This window comes from Limulus polyphemus, unplaced genomic scaffold (genome assembly GCF_000517525.1).
Source record: "Limulus polyphemus unplaced genomic scaffold, Limulus_polyphemus-2.1.2 Scaffold3959, whole genome shotgun sequence".
In the NCBI taxonomy this organism is placed as follows: Eukaryota; Metazoa; Arthropoda; class Merostomata; order Xiphosura; family Limulidae; genus Limulus; species Limulus polyphemus.
In genome coordinates this window covers 13,090-23,003 of record NW_013669569.1, presented here as the reverse complement: position 1 = coordinate 23,003, position 9,914 = coordinate 13,090, and the positions used below count along the sequence as shown (strand labels likewise).

General features: G+C 35.9%; 1 protein-coding gene across 2 annotated transcripts in view; it reads right to left on the bottom strand.

The window, feature by feature from the left end:
• LOC106470354 (inactive peptidyl-prolyl cis-trans isomerase FKBP6-like) overlaps positions 1-9,914 on the bottom strand; it is a 20,633-nt gene that overhangs the window by 7,810 nt on the left and 2,909 nt on the right. Inside the window, exons 1-2 of one of the 2 annotated variants that reach the window (XM_022398963.1) lie at positions 6,280-6,577; positions 1,710-1,835 (exon numbers count right to left, since the gene is read on the bottom strand). In XM_022398963.1, coding sequence (XP_022254671.1) covers positions 1,710-1,835; positions 6,280-6,299 — 146 coding nt within the window. In that variant the 5' untranslated portion in view covers positions 6,300-6,577. Of the gene's footprint in view, positions 1-1,709; positions 1,836-6,279; positions 6,578-9,914 lie in introns of those variants that run through there. The other variant, XM_013930906.2, reaches the window with a different exon arrangement.

Here is a 9,914-nt window from a genome sequence, read left to right as displayed (position 1 = left end):
TAGTATATATATAATATATATATATATATATATATATATATATATATATATATATATATATATACACGCCTGCCCAAATCAAACTGACAGCATGTCGATGAATTGTGAATAGATGATACATTGGCTTGGCAACAGTCTGCTTTATATCACTGGGCATAAACAGACAATATGTTGGTCTGGCAACAGTCTGCTTTATATCACTGGGCATAAACAGACAATATGTTGGTCTGGCAACAGTCTGCTTTATATCACTGGGCATAAACAGACAATATGTTGATCTGGCAACAGTCTGCTTTATATCACTGGGCATAAACAGACAATATGTTGGCCTGGCAACAGTCTGCTTCATGTTATATCACTGGGCATAAACAGACAATATGTTGGCCTGGCAATAGTCTGCTTCAAGTTATATCACTGGGCATAAACAGGCAATATAATGGCTGCAGATGGCTTGAATGGGTAACGAAGAATGATGATGATAAAACCTTGTCGAAACATTGTACATTTGCTGTTATGTTAAACTTATATTAAAGTTTTTCTTCATTACCCATTCAAGCCGTCTCCAGCCATTATTAGTCTCAAAGTGGGTTCCTCGTCACCGAATTTGAAACAGACAAAATGTTGGTCATATCACAGTTTAATTTACTTTAAAACCAATGAGAATACAACATCTCTCCTTACTTTCATTGGTACATATGTAAGCTCGTACTTCATTTTTAACATTTGGTTGTTAACAATTTTCTTGTCATTTATCAATATCTTATTAATCCACATGTATGGGTGGGTATTCAATTAAAGTATTGTGTTAGAACTACATCGTATCTCACCTTGTCACGGGTTTTATGCAATGTCTCAGGTTACTAGGTAAAGTGATAACTTGATATCAATCACTAAAATTTGTTAGCATTGTTCCAATGATAAAGTCACATGGTGCAAAAGTTCAATGTACAGGTAAGATTATTAATTGTTTTTCATTAATTATTTAATACATAATTGAAATTTTTGACAGTGGAATCCAATGGTGTGTAAATTTATTTTCACTATTTGAAAATCAACGAAACCCCCTACTACAAGTGAATGTAGTCTGTAGCAAACGTTACTATTACATGGACTGGACTCACATTATATTTACTATATAATCCAAAACAACCTGCCCAACGATAGTACGCGTTACAACATGATTCCCTAAAAAATAAAGGGAGGGTTTAATTTTTACTTTTAATTTCCTTGGAAAGTGGGTAAGCAGAAACAGATTTCATGGACCAGATACTTTCTTGTTTGCATGTTACGTATTCACTGATTGCTCTGATAGCATTTTCAGCTGATAATGGAATGGCTAATTTTTTGCATGTATTGCCATCCTTCTCCCAGTATTTTATGTGTATTTTTCTGGTAGCTATTATGAATCAATTGTAATACCAAACACATATTCTTATATTCCTCCGTGTGTTGCCAGTATTTTATTTTTATAATAAAGCATTCACGAATATTGCAAGTAAATCTTTATGGAGGGAAACATTTACCACTCACAGTCATAAACCTATGTTTTTTGTCACATTTAGTGTAAACGCATTTTATATTTTACTTCTTACATTCACTGGAGCAAATCAATTTCGTCAAAGTATATAACAACTTATAAGCAGTAACTTGCTTTGGTTATACAATTATAAAGTTAAATATGTCAGTAGCATTAGGCCTGTCGCTGTCACCTTAGGTTAAGCGCCTTCTTCAATGTGTGGGTTGGACGAGAAGACTCGTCTTCAAAGAGTTCACTGCTGTCTTCATCTTGTATTGAAGTAACTTCGCCGCATTCTATACTTTGTAAATTTGTCATGCTGTAATATATTAAACAAACGAACACGCAAAAAGTTAGTGAAATTTTCAACCTAACTATTGTTAGTGTTATAATATAACACTAGCTCACACACATTACTTTCATAACAAGTGCGGTAACAGCACCGTCTACAGAATAATATAAATATAATTTATCCATTCTGATAATTTAGAATTACAGTATCAATAGATGTGTATTTTATGTCATAAAAGCAAAATTAAAATAAACTGAACTACGAACAGGTTTTATCAAACCAATTTTGAAGTATAAATATTACCTTAAGATCGTTAATTATGTATAATTAATTGAACAATTTGCCGCAATAGGCAGAAAAAGAAAACCTCCTCGATAACTTATTACTAAAAAAAAAAAAAAAATAGTCTTCCAGTGTTCGTCAAGACAAATGCAAATTTACTGTGGGGTTATTTTGTTAGAGATTGTCACTTTTTCCATTTCAGGATGATACCAGTCCATCGAGCAAAATTAAAATATGGAAAACAAAGTATGTTGGCACTTAAAGGAAAGTAAAGAAACTTTAAACATGCGAAATTGGTTAAATGGATTACATGCTCAAGAAAAGCAACAAGAGCTGGTTTTCTATTCTAAGTTAAAAATCTAATATGACTACTAAATTCATAACTGTTGGGCAGCTGTATATGGAACATTTGAGTTTTACATTTAAGCCTTTGATTCATCTTTCATAAAGAAGAACATGAATACGTTGTTTTTACTCTTTTTTTAAATTTAAATAAACACTGACAATTTTCGTCAAGAAATGTCTGTGAATAAACTACTTGAAAATAAAGTGAGATTGATGAAAATTCTTTCTTTTTTTTCAAGCCTATAGAAAAACAAAGTTATATATATATTGTTATAAATAATTTCTGATTTTTATTACATAGCACATACAAGTAGATTTTATCAAATGCACGCTCATGTGATCACTTCAGTTGAGACAAGGTCAAATTGTATGAGAAACTTTTAAAACTGACCTAGCATTCTGGGAGTATGTGCACTACAAGGGAATGTACAACGATACAACTTATGTCCATTATTAAGTGCTAAACTTATAACCGCACTGCTGGGGATGATTTCATGGCGTAGATCTAAAAAAAAATATGCCTGAATACCTAGTCGTTGTTTGTTGAATTTCGTGCGAGGTTAATCGAGGGCTATCTGGAACAGCCGTCCCTATTTTAGAAGTGATAGATTAGAGGGAAGTCAACACCATTTGCTGCCAACTCTTGGGCTATTCTAATCGAATTGGAATCTCGAAATAAGAAAATAATAAACTGCCGCATAAGAGAACGTCTATCTAGTTAGCTACTAATACGTTCCACACGGGCCTGTAGGTGTGCCCTTTTCTCCTTTTGTACATTGATGAGACACTGTCTGTGTTTTCACATACTAATTCTAAGAACTTGTGAGTGAAATTAAAGAAGAATGTATAACAAGATGTCAACCATATTATATCTGGTGCTGACGAGGCCTTTCATTTATCATTGCTGACACTCATGTGTGAACACAGTATGAACTTAAAACGTTAGCTTACTACTGTACCCACTGCAAAAGTGATTCTAGATGCGAAGAACAGCTTTTAAAATTTTAGTTTTATCCTTTTTTTGTTGTTTGTTACTAAGCACAGAGCTACACAAAAGGCTATCTGTACTCTGCCCACCCGGGTATCGAAATCCGGTTTCTACCGGTGTAAGTCCATAGACATACCGCTGTGCCACTAGGGGGCTAGTTTCATTTTATCACTTAACTCGTACAAATGAAGTGTTGAGCAGTGGCTCCATCTGGTAGAAAATTATCGCTTGTTTGAATTTATTCCCAAAGAATTTTTAACTCTAAATAACTGTCAACCGTCGATCAACAAATCGTTTTTAACAGTACAACAGGTCTTATCAGTCTAGCTAAGACGACAACATGAAATGATACACACAGTCAATCTAGAGTTCTTGAGAGAGGGATTAACCCGACATCCTAATAGTTAATCCAGTTTTTGTCTATTCAAATTTATATTTCACATGCACCAGTAAATTATGAATTTTAGAAATAGAAACAGCCAGTTATCTGCGGAAAATCTTTAACAGATATATGAAGTTCGATAGTTACATTTGTGATCACCGCTAAACTACGCTCCTATTTTAACGCGAATTTGTGTGCGCGCTATATATATTCCTGTTCACATATTGCTGTAATTCTGTGCGTAAAACTTATAGTTTTAGATCTGTGCAGTTTACAAAAAAAAAAAAACTGAGTCAAGTATTTATAGCATGCTGTACTAGAGCCTGGTAAAAGGCGTTTTTTGTAGGAATTTTACCGACATCTGGTTTATATGATAACTAATTTGTAACACGAGCACTTTAGCTATAAGTGTAGTCAGCACTGCCTGTCCGGTACGTGGATAATTTAATAGCTTGCTTTATGGAATATTATAGCTTGTAGTCAGTTGTGACGTTGTATCAAGATAAACTTTACAACGAACTGGATTAGAAAACCTTTATCCAATTCTGACGTTGTATCAGGATAAACCTGACCCTTTATCCAATTCTGACGTTGTATCAGGATAAACCTGACCCTTTATCCAATTCTGATATTGTATCAGGATAAACCTGACAATGAAATAGAATAGAGCAGTGTTTCTCAATTTTTCGATATCAGGGATATCAGGGATATATTATCAGGGATCGGTTTGCTGCCTCCATAAACTGTCTTGGACAACAAAATGCAAATTCAACGAAAAACCATTGCAACTTATGTGTGAATATTCTGTCAGTTTTTGCTTATTTATGTGTTTTCGTGAAATCCCACGGACCGGTTGTTGAGAAACACTGGTTTAGAAGAAATTAAAGTCAAAACTGGTTTTGTATGAGAGTGAATCTGGCAACATGATACTGTTTTATCGTCCTGCGTTATAAGAACTCGGGATGAAATCGCTCGTGGACTTTCGAAATCACGTTCCACGGTCAAGGTTCATTCCACTATTTGAAAGTAGGTCACTAATTAAGGTCTGTTTAAAGTCCACGAGATTGAACAAGGCTGTTCAAACTCAAAGCCAAACTTCACCTTCTCATATCCCATAACTTGTCCTGTTTTTGATTGAGATCCTTACCGTCAGTGTTGTTAATGGTTTTGTTGTTTTAGCGCGAAGCTACTCAACGGGTCTCAAACAGATGAAAGAAGAAACTTAGATCTCTAATTTTAGTTTATTCTAGCTCTAATATGAAAGAAGAAACTTAGATCTTTAATTTTAGTTTATTCTAGCTCTAATATGAAAGAAAAACTTAGATCTTTAATTTTAGTTTATTCTAGCTCTAATATGAAAGAAGAAACTTAGTTCTTTAATTTTAGTTTATTCTAGCTCTAATATGAAAGAAAAACTTAGATCTTTAATTTTAGTTTATTCTAGCTCTAATATGAAAGAAGAAACTTAGATCTTTATATATAGTTTATTCTAGCTCTAATATGAAAGAAGAAACTTAGTTCTTTAATTTTAGTTTATTCTAGCTCTAATATGAAAGAAAAACTTAGATCTTTAATTTTAGTTTATTCTAGCTCTAATTTGGGAAGGGGGGGAACAAAATACGATAAAAGACAAATAAAATGTTTGTTAGTTGTTAAGCACAAAGGGACGCTATGGGCCATTCGTGTTGTGAACACCACGGGTATCGAAACCAGGATTTAACGCTGAGCCTCTGAAAGGCACGAAAATAACGAGATTCCAAATAAGCGTCTGTCATTCAATTAATTTATTTAGTTATTTATTAAATTATTCTATAACTTTATTATCTACGAACAAATATGTTTGGACAGAATGTAAACATAGCACGAGAAACCTGTTGTAAAAAAAACAACAATAAAAAACTTAACGTGTTATTATATAAATATATTGAATTAAAATAAAATAAAATTCCAGTGGGCTCTACCAGTACTTCATTGCCTTATTATCATTAAAACACATTTACTTACTTGGTGGATTTATATACATATATATATATTAAGGACAAATTATCAGAATAACACTTCTTTAACAAATAATCTTTTAGCTTATGATGTTCTTTACCAGCCATAGGTTTCACCACTAAATCAGATTACTATAAACATTTTTCATTTACAATGAGAATGTGGAAACTGTTATTTTGATCTTCTTTAAATTAACAGGCCCAGTTTTAGCTTGTGTGATCACGTGATGAGAAACGTGAAACTCGTGTTGTTAGACTTCTCTACAGGTTTTTGGTCACGTGGTATGTGTGATGTGAGGGAGGTAGAGATCAAACTTTTAGTTGACAAGAAATAGCAACCTTAAAACTCAAGTTGCTAGGTCACGCGTGTTATTTCGTGTTGGTCATGTGGTGTTTTATGAGGTTGAGTAGTTACGTTTAAAATTATTTTGGAGGTCATCACTTCGTAATAATCTATGTTGCCACGTCCGAACTTACTCTTTCTGACAATCATGCATCTCGACAATAGCCCTACAATGTAGTTTCCGTTGCAAAAGGTTCAGTTGTAAGACTGTTGTGTCCAAAGCTCACCACTCCTCCTTGCTGGCCTTCCCTCTTCCATCTAGTGTACGAGGATGACGACTTTCCGGTACTAGTTCCAACAGTCCGGTCTCATAGAAAGCCATTGACACTGTGTCTGGGTGACTTGAACTGTATGCCTTTGTAAATAATAGCATGAACAACCGATTCGTTCTCCTGTTGCTTGAGGTATGCAACGGTTGAACAGAGATGTAGTTGAAGCAATTACTGTACATTTGTCTGTGTCGCAGTTTCCGACAAAAAACTCATTTTGATTATGTGGTGCACTGTTGCCTGAGACACATGGACAGCTTTTACCACTGACCTGTTACAAGATGCTGCACTGTGCATACCGCAGTTGGGGCAAACTGTTGGAGTGCTCTTTCTTGATAGTCCTGGTGCCCCAAGTTGATCCATATGCCTTTGTTTTCGAACACCATTATATAATATACAAGAAATATCCTCGTCTTTGAAATTCTTTACTATCTGAATGTATGAAATATTTTGTGTTGGAAAGAGCTATTACATACCCCCCTTCCCCCAAATGATCAATTTTCGGTGACATCACACAACCTACGTAACACCAAGTGGTGTCAAAATGTAGTTCTGATACATCCCATCCCACCATGCTTTGATTGTCATGTGACTTGCTGGTTTGCATATTCAAAATCCTTTTTTATATAACATACTCAACCTTTTGTAGCGTGAGACTCAAATTATTAAACGGTTTTATACAAGCTGTGTGACAGGAAACTAGGATCCAGCTGCTGTCGTTTGGTACAAAGTTAGACAATAGGCTATTTAGGTTTTGTCCACCGCAAGTAATTGAACCTCGGATTTTGGCGCTACAAGCCCGCCGGGAGTCAACATGGACTTAAATTCAAGTTTTTAAGTTACGATAAAGCTTCTACAGATCGTCAATATGCATACATTTTGTCGTTTTTTTTTATTATACAACGTGGAATCTCCGGGAGAGAAAAACATGTTGAATCACCTCACACATCAATTGATTTGATCGCTTAAAAAATACGTATTTTGCATACGACTAATTCATTCTTATTTGGTACAACGTACGTCAAAAGTGGTGTAAAACAAAAAATACGTATCGCAGGTATCAAACCTCTATTTTGAATGTTATACGGTCTCGGGCTAACCACGTAGAAGAATAAACGGGAAGATTTATTTGCTATCTATTGTATCCACCGCGGGGAATCGAACCCCGAACTTTAGCGCTGTAAGTCTGTAAACTTAACTCTGTCCTACGGGGAAACAAACGGGAAGAGAAAATGGTATTTCGTACGTCCTGGACAAATACGGGCCTGTTTCGATACTACTATGTACGGTTTTTGTTTTTTTATATCCGTTTTGCTTTTATTAGATTCCGAAAGCATGAACTAGAAGGTCATCTTACAGTTCATATACACTTTTCCACTCTGCTCACGTGACTTGTTGTTATTGCTTGATTGGATGGTCGATTCGCGTCTCTCGTAAAACGTGGGAGGTTCGCATCACATACATATATGATATAAGCCTTGTGACTAGATAGCTTCAAAGGAATTTGAATTGTGGGTGACGAGAAGATGGAGCGTTAAGGCGAGTTCCAGATAAAGTGTTCAGAACTTTAAAAAAAAAGGTGAGTACAGTTTTAAATCCACTAAAATTTCAAACACGTGAAAAAAAAAAATACTATTCCACTATCAAACTTAGAACCTAAGAAGAAGTCTAGGATTAATTAGTTTTATAGAGCGCTACATATGTGCGTGTTTGTGTGTATGTACAGTGAGAGAGAGAGAGAGAGAAGAAAACAACAGAAAGTAGTAGTTAGAAAAATACTTTAATTTAATACAATTGTAGATATAGGAGATATGAATATACAAGGATTACCTGCGCTAGCCGTCATTGATTTTGAACTAACAGACGAGAGAGAAGACAGCCGGTCAACAGCATCCACCGTCACCAATACTCAAGCTACTCCAATCGAATAAGTGGGGTCTGGCCGTCTGGGCCTCGAGTACTCGGGTTCAGAATTTTTATTTTTTTATTTTTACATAATTTACCATATGATCAGTAGTTTACTGCGCAGTCAAAATCCGAATTCTTAGGCTTAGAAAAATCAAGTTTAAGCCAGTTTCATCAGAGATATAGCTTTTGACTGAATTATTAATTCGTTTCTTGTTTCTTGGCTATTGATGGTTGCTGGTCAGTCAGTCTGACTAATTCCTTGTAGAAAGACTTCTAATGTCTAAAATCAGAGGCGCCGCTAGGCACTGGCACACGGGGCCCGTGCCTTAATTCTATTTGACTGTTGGTGTTTTGAAACGCCGAAAATTCTCGCGCCTATGAGCCCGAGCTCTCGAATCTGTCTAAAAGTATGTTTGATGGTGTTATTTCAGAGGAAAGAAAAAATTTTGAATTTCTATTAATGATAGAGTTGCATCAATTACATCTAGAACTATTATAAATTTTATTGTGTTAAGTTGTTTTTTAACTTTGATAAGGGTTGCATAATTAAAAATTTTGACGCATGATCTTGATTTTTTTCTGTATAATCAGCACCTTTATTTATTTATTTATTTGCCCTAGACCATCATTCTAGCAACGAAACCAAGGCCCCGAAATGCAGAACTCGATTTTTTTAGCAGGGGACGCGAACCACGAACCCTCGGATTCATAGTGCAGCATGTTAAATTCTAGGCCATCATATAGCGCGCACAATATGTAAAGTAGACGTGATCGTTCAATGAAAATCGCTTTGCTTCATTTTCAAACGTGGAATAAACAAGACACTTCATACATAAACCCGGTATGATTAGGTGGTTAGGGGAGCTCGACTCGCAATGCTTGGGTTCGAATCCCCGTGCCACCAAACATGCTCGACCTTTCAGCCGTGGGGGCGTTATAAGCTGGCGGTCAATCCCACTATTCGTTGGTAAAAGAGTAACCCAAGAGATGGCGGTGGTTGGTGCCACCAAACATGCTCGCCCTTTCAGCCGTGGGGGCGTTATAAGCTGGCGGTCAATCCCACTATTCGTTGGTAAAAGAGTAACCCAAGAGATGGCGGTGGGTGGTGATGACTAGCTGCCTTCCCTCTAGTCTTTCACTGCTAAATTAGGGACGGCTAGCGCAGATAGCCCTCATGTAGCTTTGCGCGAAATTCACAATAAACAAACAAACCTTTCTTAGATCGACCCCCCCCTTTCCCCCAGTTAGATTTGTCCCGTAATAGGGATGTAATTCCCCACATTCCTCATTATCGATTTAATGTTCAATGGAAATTTTCGATACATCTCATCTCACGTGAAGATGTTTTCATGACAGGACTCGTAATCCCAGCATCTGCAGTTATTTTTTTTCAGACCCCCCCCCCCCCCAGACTCTGATTCAATATCATTGCTGTGGCCAGATGTCAAATTATCTGTAGTGTGGAGCAAACACCTTTTTTTTCACACATTCTTGGGTAGAAACCTTGTCAGTATCTGCATTTCCTAATCTAACGAAGTCCACTGAATCTTTATATTGGACACAAGCCTGATCATTGCTAATTGAATACTTTG